This window comes from Rhinoraja longicauda, chromosome 18 (assembly GCF_053455715.1).
Source record: "Rhinoraja longicauda isolate Sanriku21f chromosome 18, sRhiLon1.1, whole genome shotgun sequence".
Taxonomy (NCBI): domain Eukaryota; kingdom Metazoa; phylum Chordata; class Chondrichthyes; order Rajiformes; family Arhynchobatidae; genus Rhinoraja; species Rhinoraja longicauda.
The window spans coordinates 28,727,481-28,741,666 of NC_135970.1; the positions used below are offsets into that span (position 1 = coordinate 28,727,481).

Consider the following 14,186-nt stretch of genomic DNA (forward strand, 5'->3'; position numbering starts at 1 on the left):
TTATCTTATGAAATCATACCAGTTTCAATTGTTTCAAGAATACAAATTTCCCATTCCTTGTAACGAAACTAAAGTTTAACTGAATGGGGTGGCACAGTGGCACCACTGGCAGAGTTGCTGCCTCACGGCACCAGAGACCTCGGTTCTTTCCAGACCTTGGGAGCTGTCTGTACGGAGTTTGTACATTCTCCCTGTGATCGCATAGGTTTCCTATTCTCTGGTTTCCTCCCACATCCTAAAGACGTGCGGATTTGTAGGTTAACTGATCTCTGCAAATTCTCCTTGGTGTGTAGGGAGTGGATGCGAAACTGGGATAACAGAACTAGTGTGAATGGGTGATCGATGGTCGGAAGGACCTTTTTCCCATGCCGTATCTCAAAATAAAACTATAATTCCATAGTGTCTTACAGCATAGAGCAGGCTCTTCGGCCCAACTTGCCCGTGCTGACCCAGATGCCCCCTCTGCACTAGTCCCACCTGCCCATTTGGCCCATATCCCTTTCAACCTTTCTGATCCACGTAACTGTCCGAATGTCTTTTAAATGTTGTCATAATACCTTCTTCAACGTTCTACTCTGGGAGCTTGTTCCAGATACCCACCACCGTATCTCTATGGAAAAGGTTGCCCCAGGTTCCTATCAAATCTTTACTCTCTTACCTTAAACCTATGTCCTCTGGTTCTTGATTCCCCAACTCTGGCTAAAAGACGCTGTGCATTCAAACCATATTTAGATTAGCCACAACCTATCTTTGGATTAGATATAATAATGGCTTCAGTTGTTTGCTCTATATTTGCATTAATGTGGTACTCCTGATGGTTGCAAACCCGTGAACTTGGGTGCTAAAGATATTATTTTAGCCAGTGGGCTAATTAGTTACTAACAGTGTCATGTTACTGTAACTTTAATACTGCTGTGCTGGTTAATCAAGTTGTGGTATTTGCACTCCTACACAGGTTAACATTGTTTCAGATGCTTTGGTGCAGTTAATGGAGCTAATAAACTCTTGGTTTTTGGAACCATTGTCAGGTGTAATGTAATATCGTTCTGATTGTGGAATGCAAGAAATTGCATTCAGGCTGAAGAAGGGTCCCTACCCGAAACGTCACCTATCCATGTTCTCCAGAGATGCTGCCTGCCCTGCTGAGTTACTCCAGCACTTTGTGTCCCTTTGTATATTAACCAGCATCTGCAGTTCCTGGTTTCTGCAAGAAATTTCTCTAGGATGTAGCATTAATTCTATGACATCGATTCCTTTCTTTAAAAAAAACTTGCTTCAAGTTGCCAGCTTAACATTCAACTGCTGTTTTCTTTAACAAAACATTTTTAATTATGTGATACACAAAATGTGGTTAAAGTCAAAAGGCTTTGGAACTAAATGCATTTTGTCACTGTAAAGTATCTCCTAGCCCTCTTTACTTAAGAGTCGAAACAGTATTTGTAATTCATAAGTTGTAGGAATAGAATTAGGTCGTATGGCTTATTCTATCAGAGCTGATCTATCTTTCCCTCTCAATCCCATTCTCCTGCCTTCTCCCCATAACCCCTGACACCCGTACTAATCAAGCATCTGTCAATCTACGCCTTAAAAATACGAATTGACTTGGCCTCCACAGCCATCTGTGGCAATGAATTCCACTGATTCAACACCCTCTGACTAAAGAAATTCCTCCTCATCTCAATTGCCGAGAGCTTTAATCCGCAACTGTTTAACTGTGATAACTAAGAATTATCCTTGCTCTAAATTTCTCTTTCTTACAAAATAAATTGGAAACGTGTCAACAATTAGCTTGTGGATAGATGATACTACTTTGCTTGATGGTGACATTATTTAGATCCGATGAAATGCCATTACAGTCGATTCAATAGGAACTTCCATGATCTAAAAGAGATATTTGTGCATCATGCAGCCCCTTTTGGAATTGTATTGGATATGTCCCAACTATAATTTTATTTCATTGAATTGAAGGGCAAATAATTACCAAAATGTTGCCTTTAAATATAAAGCTGCTGCCTCACAGCACTACAGATCCATGTTTGATCCTGACTATGGGTGCTGTCTGTGTGGAGTTTGCACGTTCTCCCTGTGACCATGTGGGTTTTCTCCAGGTACTCTGGTTTCCTCCCACATCCCAAAGATGTGTGGGTTTGTAGGTTAAATGGCCCTCTGTAAATAGTCCCTATTGTGTAGGATAGAACTAGTGTACAGGTGTTCACCGGTCAGTGTGGACTCGGTGGGCCGAAGGGCATGTTTCCATACGGTATCTCCGATACCACAAACTTAAAACTATTCGAAACCTAACTTTGTAAATAAGATGTTAATTAATGTTTTCTTATTTTGTTTGGATCTTGTATTTTAACTAGGCTATAACTTTAGGTAAAAACAAAGTTTGAAATTATGTAATTGATTTTTACAGGAATGAATGTCCTTGTTATTTTACGGGTACAGAATATTCACCTGGAGAAGTGGCAATTAGTTCCACGGGAATATGGTGAGTGGTAACCACAGTATTCTATTCATCTTACACCAGTGGGTTTGTCGGGTGGCGCTGTGGTGCTGCGGGTAGAGCTGCTACCTCACAGCGCCAGAGACTCGACCCTGACCTCCGGTGCTCTCTGTGTGGAGTTTGCACGTTCTCCCTGTGATGCGTGGGTTTCCTCCGGGTGCTCCGGTTTTCTCCCACATCCCAAATACATGCAGGTTTGTAGGATAATTGGCCTCTGCAAATTGCTCCTTGTGTGTTGGGAGTGGATGTGAAAGTGGGATAATATAGAAGTAGTGTGAACTGGTCGGTGCGAGCTCGGTGGGCTAAAGGGCCGGTCTCCATGCTGTATCTCTAAACTAAACAGTGAAACGGGTTTTTTGAAAATGAATGCTACTTTAAGTACTTGCCTTCATAACCACTTTGTTTTCATACAACAAATGAAAGAATAATATCTCCCTCTCTAAATTGTCTTTTAATTTTCTTCAACCGTGGCAAATATTTTGCTTTATGCAGCATTCAGTTTCAGAAGACCTGTTTGACAGTTTAGTTTAGAGATACAGCGTGGAAACGGGCCCTTCGGCCCCCCGAGTCCATGCTGACCATCGATCACAAACTAATTGCTCCCTCGGGCTGATGTGGGTTATGCGTCCTTTAGGAATGGCTGTTCGACAACTTTCAACTCGTTTTAGTTTTTTCAGAAGCCTCTTTCCCTTTTCAGAGTGCTGTTAATAGTTGCTGCCTTTTTTCAGGCAGAAAAGTTGTGGTTAACCCAATAAATCTCGTGGTTAAGGTAAATAATTTGTGTATCTAATTTTTTTAATTCCATGCGTACTTGCTCCACTGAGATATGTTTAACAGTTTACACACAAGGGACACTAATCCAGCAGAGAAAAGTCGATGGTTAATCACATTATGGGGACATGTCATAATGCCGATTTTTAAAAAGTCCCCCAAAATATTCTTGGGAAATGTGTAATGAACTGAAAATGTTTATAACAATATTGAGCGTTCAGAAATAATGGCCTTGTTCTCATTGTCAGGATCTGTTCTGAAGGCAGCATGCAGTTCCAGAGGCAAAAAAACGGTAAGTCGTTGATTTTTCGACATGTAGCATATACAGAACATAGAATTGTACAGCACAGGAACTGGCCCTTCAGCCCACAAGGTCTGCCCTCCACATAACATCAAGATAAACTAATCTCATCTGCCTGCACATGATCCATATCCATCCATTCCCCACATATGCATGTGCCTGTCTCAAAGCTTCTTAAACGCCACTATCGTATCTGCTTCCAGGCACCCACCACTCTGTGTTTAAAAATAAAAAGCCCCACACATCTCCTTTAAACTTTGCCCCTCTCACCATAAAGCAATGTTTTCTAATCTTTAACATTTCCAATTTGGGGGGGAAGAAAGGTTCTGACTGTCTACCCTATCTATGTGTCTAGTAATTTTATAGACTTCTTTTGGGTCTCATCTTTACTCTCTAATGCTTTAGAGAAAACAATCCAAGTTTGTCCAATTTCTCCTTATAGCTAATACCCTCAAATCCTGGCAGCATTCTGGTAAACCTCCTCTGCATCCTCTCCAAAGCCTCCTCATCCTTCCTGAAATGGGGTGACCAGAACTGCACACAATAACCCAAATGCAGCCTAACAGAGCACCTGAGAAGTACAGTGGCTCAGGTGATGCCTCAGAGCACCAGGGACCTGTGTTTGATCCTGACCTTGGGTACTGTCTGTGCGTGGACTTTGCACGTTCTCCCTGTAACCGCGAGGGGTTTCCTTCGGGTGCTCTGGTTTCCTCCCACATCCCAAAGACTTGCAATTTTGTAGGTTAATTGGCCTCTGTAGGTTGCCCCTAGTGTGTAGGGAGTGGATGTGAAAGTGGAGTAACAAGGAACTAGTGTGAACAGGCGATCAGCCTGTTGGTCAGCAGGATGGCCAGTGTGACTCTGTAGCTCGAAGGGTCTGTTTCCATGCTGTATATTTCAAAGTAATATTGAACTTATTCTCCGGCATTTATTCATTCAAAATTTGTTATTTCAATTAAACTGCAGAAGACCATGGTTAACCATTTTCCTAATTCAACAGATGCCCAATGCGGACCTGGTCAGACATACTTTAACTGCAGTGATTCTGTGAGTGGCCATGAGACCAATACAGGCGTCGGATGCAGAAAGACTTGTGAAAATCTCCTCTTAAACGTGGCCTGCCCTGAAACAATGCCGTGTCTTTCAGGATGTGTTTGCCCGGATAGGTAAGTGTCAAGTTGCATTAAGTAGTACAGTATATTGTCAGTAAATGTCAAGTTTAGCCAACATGCCTGAATCTATGGAGACGCAAGGAGATGCAGGTTTACCAAAATGACACGTGTGCTAAAGTAACGTGTGCAAAACACAGAGTGCTGGAATGTAGAAACAAAGAACTACAGATGCTGGTTAATGCACAAAAAGGACACAAAGTGCTGGAGTAACTCAGCGAGTCTGGCTGCATCTCTGGTGAACATGTAGAAGGCGATGTTTTTGGTTGGGATCCTTCTTCAGATTTGATCTGCAACATCATCTATCCAGTACATACCCTCTGCAGATGCTGCCCGACCTGCTGAGGAAGGGTCCCGATCCAAAACGTCACCTATCCATGTTCTCCAGAGATGCTGCCTGACCCGCTGAGTTACTCCAGCACTTTGTGTCCTTTTTGTGCATTAACCAGCATCTGTAGTTCTTTGTTTCTACATTCCAGCACTCTGTGTTTTGATCAAAATTTCCAGCACCTGCAGTTACTTGTGTCTCCATATAGCTGGTGCTTTGGGTTTATGATCTGCTGGTGCTGAGTTGCTGTGTCGAATGGTCTTATCTTGTTAGACACAGACAATCAAGTTACACCTATGGCTCTGAAATTATATAAATAATTATCAGAGAGCATTTTTGCTCAGCAGCACTGTTGTGTCTTTGCTGTTTAGTCATGTTACACCTGTACACTACTGCAGAGAGGAATAACTAATGCAATACAGCACAATCATTTGCTTGTATTCAACTTTACCTGGGATAAGCAGGGTTCAAAATTCTCATCTTTTAGAGACATTGTGGGCTGAAGGGCCTGTTCCTGTGCTGCACTTTTCCATGTTGTCTAGTTTAGTGTAGTTTAGAGGTATGGCGTGGAAACAAGCCCTTCGGCCCATCTAGTCCACGCTGTCCAGTAATCCCTGCACACTAGAAGTATCCTACACTCTAGGGACAATTTACAATTTTGCTGAAGCCAATTGACCTACAAACCTGGAAAGTGGGAGGAAACCGGAGCACCCGGAGAAAACCAATGCAGGTCACAGAGAGAACGTACAAACTCCGTACTGAAAGCACCCGTGGTCTGAATTGAACCTGGGTCCCTGGCGCTGTAAGGCAGCAACTCTATCGCTGCGGCACGGTGCTGCCCCACATGCACATGACATGCACCAGTGACTGCCCAAGAATCGTGAAGTTGTCAGTCGCTACTTTTTAATTAAAGTAACAAAATACACATTGTTAAATGCTGGTTCCAAGGCGGGGGATTAGGGTGATGCAAGAATGGATCCAGACTTGATATACAGTAAGGACATTAGAGTTTCCATTCGATGCATGAACGTCAGTTCTGGAGTTTGCGGGAGTGGTCTGTGAATACAATACTCGCAGGTCAACAGTGAAGTATTCAAGGCTAGTGATACAAACTGACCGTGTCTTGGCCTTGTACCAAATCCCTGCCTGCAAAGTGCCTGTTCGAAAACTAGCCTGATGTACGAAGTGAAAGAATATAACCATCGCACCATGTTTACTCTCTCACTGGGGGCAGTGTAATATTTTCAAATTATTACCTATTTTCAACCTGCTGTTTCACGTTTGTCACATAGAACAAACCACATAGAATATTTAAAATGTGACGTAGGATTATTTCACAACACTCAATCAGTTTTCTTGACAATTTAAATTGAGAAGAAATATTCAGTTGATGATGTACAGTGTTATCACTGATGTTTTTAAGGCGGAGATTGATGGATTCTTGATTGGTACGGGAGTCATGGGCTATGGGGAGAAGGCAGGAGAATGGGGATGAGAGTAGGGTTGCCAACTTCCCCACTCCCACATACGGGACAAAGTGACGTCACTGCCCTGCGCCCCACGTGACCTCACCCAGCCAGCGGTCACGTGCTCCCGCTCCACCAATGGCGGCCGCCCGGGTCGGGAGGCGGGTTGCTATGCAACCTCTGTGAGGCGGCGCTCGGACCTCCACTGTCCGGAGATGGACACAAAATGCTGGAGTACCTCAGCGGGTCAGGCAGCATCTCGGGAGAGAAGGAATGGGTGAGGTTTTGGGTCGAGACCCTTCCTCAGTCTGAAGAAGGGTCTCGACCCGAAACGTCACCCATCTTCTGCTGGACCTCCATGAGGCTGGTGGCGAGGACTTAGCCATGGACGACGAGGGCGACGATAGTATCCACAAACTGAAGGAGAAGGCGAAGAAGAGGAAGGGGCAAGGTTTGGCTCCGAGGCAGGTGCTCGATCCAGGCTGCGAGAAGACTACGACTCCATGGAGCAAGACAGCGATGAGCCGGGCCCTCAATGCTCGGTGGAGGGGTGGATCCTGTTTGTGACCGGGGTCCACGAGGACATCCACGACAAGTTTGCCAGGTATGGTGAGATCACGAACTTGCACCTCAACCTGGACCGGCGCACCGGCTACCTCAAGGGCTACGCTCAGGTGGAGTACGAGGCCTAGGCTACAAGGAGGTGCAGACGGCCATGGAGGGTTTGAACGGTTTGGAGCTGGCCGGGCAACCATCAGCGTGGACTGGGGCTTCGTCAGGGGGCCCCCTTAGGAGCAAGAGGCGGAGGGGCCGCAGGGGAAGTTGGAGCCTGGACCGGAAGCGTCGCTGAGCCGGGACGGAGTGCGGAGTGACCGGTGGGACGGAGCGGCCCGCACAGCTCCGGGGATGGACACGCCCGCAGATCGCCGTGCCCAAACAGAGCCATGCGTTACAGGGGCCGTTTAATCTTAGTCGGGACTGTCGCGGGGCTGGGGAGAGGGTGGGGAGGGAAGAGTAAGGTTGGCTTGTGCAGACAAGGACGGTCCCGTACGGGACAAACCAATTTAGGTCAAAATACAGTATGTCCCGGTTAATACGGGACAGTTGGCAACCCTAGATGAGAGGGAAACATAGAAAATAGGTGCAGGAGTAGGCCATTCGGCCCTTCGAGCCTGCAGCGCCATTCAATATGATCATGGCTGATCATCCAGCTCAGTAACCTGTACCTGTCTTCTCTCCATACCCCCTGATCCCTTTAGCCACAAGGGCCACAGATCAGCCATGTTTGAATGGCAGAGTAGAATTGTTGGGCCGAATTGCCTAATTCTGCTCCTATAACTTGTGAATTTATGCTATTGTGGAAGTTGGTGTTGAGTTTGCAATAGGACATACAATAGTATAGCGCAGGAACAGGCCCTTTGGCTCAGAATGTCTATGCTAAGCATGATGCCAAGTTGAACTAATCTCCTCTGTCTGCATATGATCCATATCCCTCCATTCCTTACATACTGTGTCTACACGCTCATCGAAAAACCACTTAAAACCCACTATTTTATCTGCTTCCAAAACAACACTTTGCCGCACACATCTCCTTTCTCTCCTCTCTCCCACACCCGGGAGAACATCTCCCCGCTATCCCCCCCCCCCGGGCCTTTGAATTATGCGATCTCCCGCACCCCCCCCGGACTTTTCACTGATCCGATCCCCCGCACCCCCCCCCCCCCCGGGCCTTTAACTGATGCTAAGTGTGTCTGGGGGAGAGAAAATGGGGGGGGCTGAGAATGGGGAATGGGACAACAGGGGTCGTGCGGAGGGGACTTGGTGGTGGGGGAAAGAGGGGTACTGGGAAAAGGGGAGGTCCATATCCCTCCCCTCCCCCATCCCTCCCTCCTCCCCTCCCCCCTCCCCCCCACTCTCTCCCCCCTCCCTCCCTCCCCCTCCACAAATACCACCCCATCTCTCATCACCCTCCCCCACTCCCTCCCCCCCCCTCCATCCTCAACACCTCCCTTCCTCCACCACTCCCTCCCCCTCGATCCCTCCACACCTCCCTCCCCCAAACCTCCCTCTCCCTCCCTCCCCCCTTCACTCCCTCCCCCCCTCCCGGTTACAATGGAAACCCTAAGAGGACGGGCCAAAGGGGAGAGTGTGGGGAGAGTAAGAGTGGGGCTGGGGGAGGAGAGAATGGGGGGTGTGGGGTCGGGCCCAACGGGCCCGCTTTGCTAGTCTCCTTTAAATTTTGCCCCTTTCACCTTAACGGTATGCCCTCTCGTCCTTGACATTTTCATCCTGGGGAAGAAAGATTGTGCTCGTCTACTCCATCAAAGCCACAACATTTTATATACATGCATCCATCCATCACGTCTCTCCTCTGCCTCCGGCGCTCCAGAGAAAACAATTCATGTTTGTCCAACCTCTTCTAGTAGTAATACCCTCTAATCCAGGGTGGTAAACCTCTTCTGTACCCTCTCCTAAGCCACCATACCCTTCCTGTAATGGGGCGACCAGAAATGCACAAAGTACTCCAAATGCAGTCTAACCCCAATGTTTTATAAAGGTGCAATATGATTTCCAACCCCAACCTCTCAATGTCATGACCAATGCACCTTTATAAAACAAAGGAATTTTATGTCCAAATCCATAACTCCTCAAAAGTAATCACACAAATAGAATAAAGAAGGCACACGGTTTCTATTTGTGTGATTACTTTTGAGGAGTTATGGACTTGGACATAAAATTCCTTTGTACACCAATGCTGTGGAGAATCCTTCCATTAACTGTATCCTTACCCCAACCCCCTCTCCCTCCCTTTCATTTATCCACCCTAAGAGCAACACCTCACACTAAAACTTCGTCTGCCATTTCCTCACCCATGTCTATAATTTATCCATCTCCCGCTGTACCTTTTGACAGCCATCTTTACTGTCAACAACTCCACAAATTTTGCCGTTGTCTGCAAACTTACTAACCGACTTATCTCCATTTATGTCCAAGTCCTTAACATATATCGCCAGTAACAAAGGTCACAGACCTCCAGGCAGAATAACATCCTTCCACCATTACCCTCTGTCTTTTGTGGGTAAGGCAATCTTAAATCCAAACTTTCAAGTCATTGTGGACCCCATGCATCTTGATCTTCTGGATCAGCCTGTCATGTGGCACTTTATCAAATGCCTTGCTGAAATCCATGTGGACAAGTGGTCCAGGCCAACACCCACTGCCCTACCCTCATCAATCATTTGTGCCCCTTCATAAAAAAAACTCGATCTTCCCGATACAAAGCCACTCGTCTGTTGCTAATAAGCCCATTTTCTTTCAATGTGAATAAATCATTCCTCTGGATCATTTCCATAGTTTCCCTACCACTGATGTGAGGCTTACCAGTACATAGTCCCTGGGATTATCATTATTTCTCTTAACCAAAGGAACAGCTCTGGGACCTTGCTTGAAGCTGGAGAAGAAGCAAAGATTTTCAGCAAGACCCCTGCAATCTCCTTTCTTTCCTCTCTTGATAATCTGGGATAGATCCCAGCAGGTCCTGTAGGATTTATTTACCATAATGTTCTTCAAGAAACTTAACGTCATCTCTTTGTTGAACTCAACATGCCCATGTGTATAAGTACACCCCACACTGATCTCACTGTCCTCCATATTCTTCCACTGGGTAAATCCCAATGCAAAGTACTCGTTTTGTACCTCACCTACATCCTCTGACTCCAACCATAAATGTCTTTATTTATCCTTGAGTGGTTTTACCCTCTGAGGGTATGCTCTTGTTTTTAATGCATGTAATTAAACAGCCTTTGAAATTTCTTTGATCTGACTTGCCAATGAAATTTTATGCCCCCCCCCTCTTTCCCTCCTAATTCCCTGCTTGAGTTCTTTCCTGCTTTCTTTATATTTCTAGTGTTTTTAATTGATTATCAATAGTGCCACTAATGCTGTTGCACTCATTTTAAGCACAATTTGATTGGTGATAGAGTCATACAGCATGAAACAGGCCCTTTGGACCAACTTACCCATGTCGACCAAGATGCCCCATAACATTAGTCCCGCCAACCTTCGTTAGGCCCGTATCCATCTAAACCTTTCCAATCCACGAACCTTGTCCAAATGCCTTTAGTGAGTTGACTCTTCACTTCATAATGCAAGGTCTACCATTTTCTATCTCTTTTAGTCATTTTTCTTATCCCTTGCACAGTAATTCCATATTGCCAGACTTCATTAATATGGGTTAAAATACATGGTGTTAAAATTGTCACAATTAGTTGTCTATCCCTGTATTGACTGTTCTTTATTATAAACTGGATCTGAGAGATAGCTGATTGTGGCTAACAAAACGTAAAGCAAAAATACAACTGAGTACCACAGGTATTTATTTCACAAAATGCTGTAGTAACTCAGCAGGTCAGGCAGCATCTCTGGAGAGAAGGAATGGGTGACGTTTCGGGTCGAGGCCCTTCTTCAGTCTGAAGAAGGTGTGCTTGCCTTCAAAGACTGGAGTGTAGAAGTTGGGACGTCACATTGCAACTTTACTAAGCACTGTTGGGTGGCATTTGGAGTATTGTGTGCAGTTCTGGTCATCACACTAAGGAGTGGCACAGTGGCACAGTGGTAGAGTGGTAGAGTTGATGCCTTGCAGCGCCTGAGACCCGGGTTTTATTCTGACATCGGGTGCAGTTTGTGCGTTCTCCCTGCGACAGCGTGGGTTTTCTCTGGGTACTCCGGTTTCCTCCCACACTCAAGTCGTGCCAAGTTTGTAGGTTAATTTGCTTTGGTAAAATTGTAAAATGCCTCTCGTATGTGTAAGCTGGTCAGCATGGACTCGGTGGGACGAAGGGCACATTTCCATGTTATTTCTCTAAAGTCTAAAGTAAAAGGCATTACAGCAAAGGATGTAGTTGTGCTACAAAGAGTGCACAGGATGCCCAAGGATGTTGTTTAGATTTAATGTATTTAATTATGGGGAGAGATTGGATAGGCTAGGTTTGTTATTCCTTTCAAAGGTATCCAATGAGGTAGATAGTAACTCAGGATCGCACTCTAACTGACGAGAGGACCATTCAGTTGCCTGATAACAGCTGGAAGAAACTGCCCCTGAATCTGGAGGCATATGTTTTCAAACTTCTGTACCTCTTGCCTGATGGGAGAGGGGAGAAGAGGAAGTGACGGGGTGGGACTTGTCTTTGATTATGCTGGTGGCCTTGCCGAGGCAGCCTGAGGTGTAGATGGCATCAATGGAAGCATTTGCATGATGGTTTGGGCTGCGTCCACAACTCGCTGCAATGTCTTGTGGTCTTGGATGAAGCTGTTCCCAAACCATGCAATGATGCATCCCAATAAAATACTTTCTATGGCATATCTGTAGTTGGGGAGGGTTGTTGACAACATGCTGAACTTCCGAGGCCTTCCAAGGAAGGCCTTGCAGCGCCAGAGACCTGGGTTCGATCTTGACTACCGGTATTGTCTATACAGTTTTCCCTGTGACCATGTGGGTTTTCTATGGGTTTCCTCCCACCCTCCAAAGAAGTGCACTTTTGTAGGTTAATTGGCTTCGGTAAAATTGTAAATTGTCCATGGTGTCGGACATTGCTAGTGTACGGGGTGATCGCTGGTCAGCGCAGACTTAATGTGCCAATGGACCTGTTTCCACGCCATCTCTAAAACCAAAAAGGAAATGTTTAGAGGGATTTGGGCCAATTGTGTGCAGGTTGGAAGAGTGTAGATGGGGCATCTTGCTTGGACAAGATGGGCCGAAGGGCCTGTTTCCGTGCTGTATGACTGTGATTCAGCAGCTGGGAATTGTTAATCATGATATCACCAACTTGCCAACGCAAATGATTCACATGTGATTTACTGAGGCATCAATTGTGGTGATGAAATGCAAACGGCCCGGGCGGAATTATTTTTTTAATCAAACTGCAATCACCAATTAATTAAGTAAAGGCTGGAAGTTGCTGCAATTATTCACAAGTTCATTAAAGAACTTTTATTTAATTTTATTCCGGAACACAATCTGTCCTTTGTGAAGGACAGTAGTTGCTTGTGAGAAAGTATTTCAGATATCTGCCAACTCATCTCTCCAAAAACAATCTATTCATTTTTGAGTGGTTTTGAGTAACAGAATTGAAAAAACTGATATTTCATATTGGTTTCATGAGAACCAAATCAGATTTCAGCCTCTGGAGGATAGAGATTCTCTTCCAAAAAACAATGATAACTTTTAATATGTTCTTTAGTCCCACTTATATAACATCTTCGCACCAGCTACCTGTGATGTAGCAGTCAGTGAGTCCCAGATTTAGTATGTGAAACGTGTAGAGGAACAGAGGGACTTTGAAATATATGTGCAAAGATCTCCAAAAGTAAATCCTTAAATGTTGATAAGGTGATTGAAAAGGGATATAGGATACTATCCTTTAAATACCTCTATCAGTTCTCTGATGCTCCAGAGACAGCAATCCAAGTTTATATAACCTCTCCTTTTGGCTAATACCCTCTAATTGGCGTGGCGCAGTAGTGCAGCGGTACAGTTGTTGCCTTACAGCGCCAGAGACCCAGGTTCGATCCTGACTCTGGACGCTGTCTGTACAGAGTTTGTACATTCTCCCAGTGACCGCGTGGGTTTTCTCCGCGTGCTCTGGTTTCCTCCCACATTTCTAAGACATTCCTAAGACAATTGGCCTCTGTAATTTTTTTGATCCCTGGTGTGTAGACAATAGACAATAGACGATAGGTGCAGGAGTAGGCCATTCGGCCCTTCGAGCCAGCACCGCTATTCAATGTGATCATGGCTGATCATTCTCAATCAGTACCCTGTTCCTGCCTTCTTCCCATACCCCCTGACTCCGCTATCCTTAAGAGCTCTATCTAGGTCTCTCTTGAATGCATTCAGAGAATTGGCCTCCACTGCCTTCTGAGGCAGAGAATTCCACAGATTCACAACTCTCTGACTGAAAACGTTTTTCCTCGTCTCCGTTCTAAATGGCCTACCCCTTATTCTTAAGGTTGTAGGTTAGAACGAGTGTGTGCGGATCGCTGGTTGGCGTGGACTCAGTGGGCCAAAGGGCTGTTTCCGTGCTGTATCCCTAAAACTACACAAATTCAAGCATCATTCTGGTAATCCTCTTCTGCACCCTCTCTGAAGCCTCCATATCCTTCCTGTAATGGGGCGACCAGAACTACACACGATACTCTAAATGCGGCCTGACCAAAGTCTAGTAAAGCTTCAACATGACTCCCTGACTCTTGCACTCGATTCTCGGTGCGATGACGCCAAGTATACCATGCGCATTGGAGATACAAAAGGACATACACAGAATTCTTGAACAAAGGGTAGAGTTCTAGAGGTCACTGCCTTCCAGGGTGCAAAGGCTGAAACTCTCATTACCTGTAAACACTTCAAGAACAGGCCATTTGGTCCACAATGTCTATGCGACCATGATGCCAACACCATCACTTATCTGCCTGAACATAATCCATATCTCTCCATTCCCTGCATATCCATGTGCCTATCCAAAAGGGCCACTACCGTATTTGCCTCCACCACCATCCCTGGCAATGCCTTCCAGGCACCCACCACCCTCCGTAGGGGAAAAAAAATCTTGACTGGCACACCTCCTTTACACTTTGCCCCCTCTCACCT

The 14,186-nt window shown here is 45.6% G+C and overlaps 1 protein-coding gene across 1 annotated transcript in view; it reads left to right on the forward strand.

Annotated features, from left to right (window-relative positions):
- Window positions 1-14,186, forward strand: part of otog (otogelin) — a 134,314-nt gene that overhangs the window by 36,820 nt on the left and 83,308 nt on the right. The window contains exons 21-23 of the mRNA XM_078415407.1: window positions 2,417-2,491; window positions 3,526-3,569; window positions 4,579-4,744. Coding sequence (XP_078271533.1) covers window positions 2,417-2,491; window positions 3,526-3,569; window positions 4,579-4,744 — 285 coding nt within the window. The remainder of the gene's footprint in view (window positions 1-2,416; window positions 2,492-3,525; window positions 3,570-4,578; window positions 4,745-14,186) is intronic.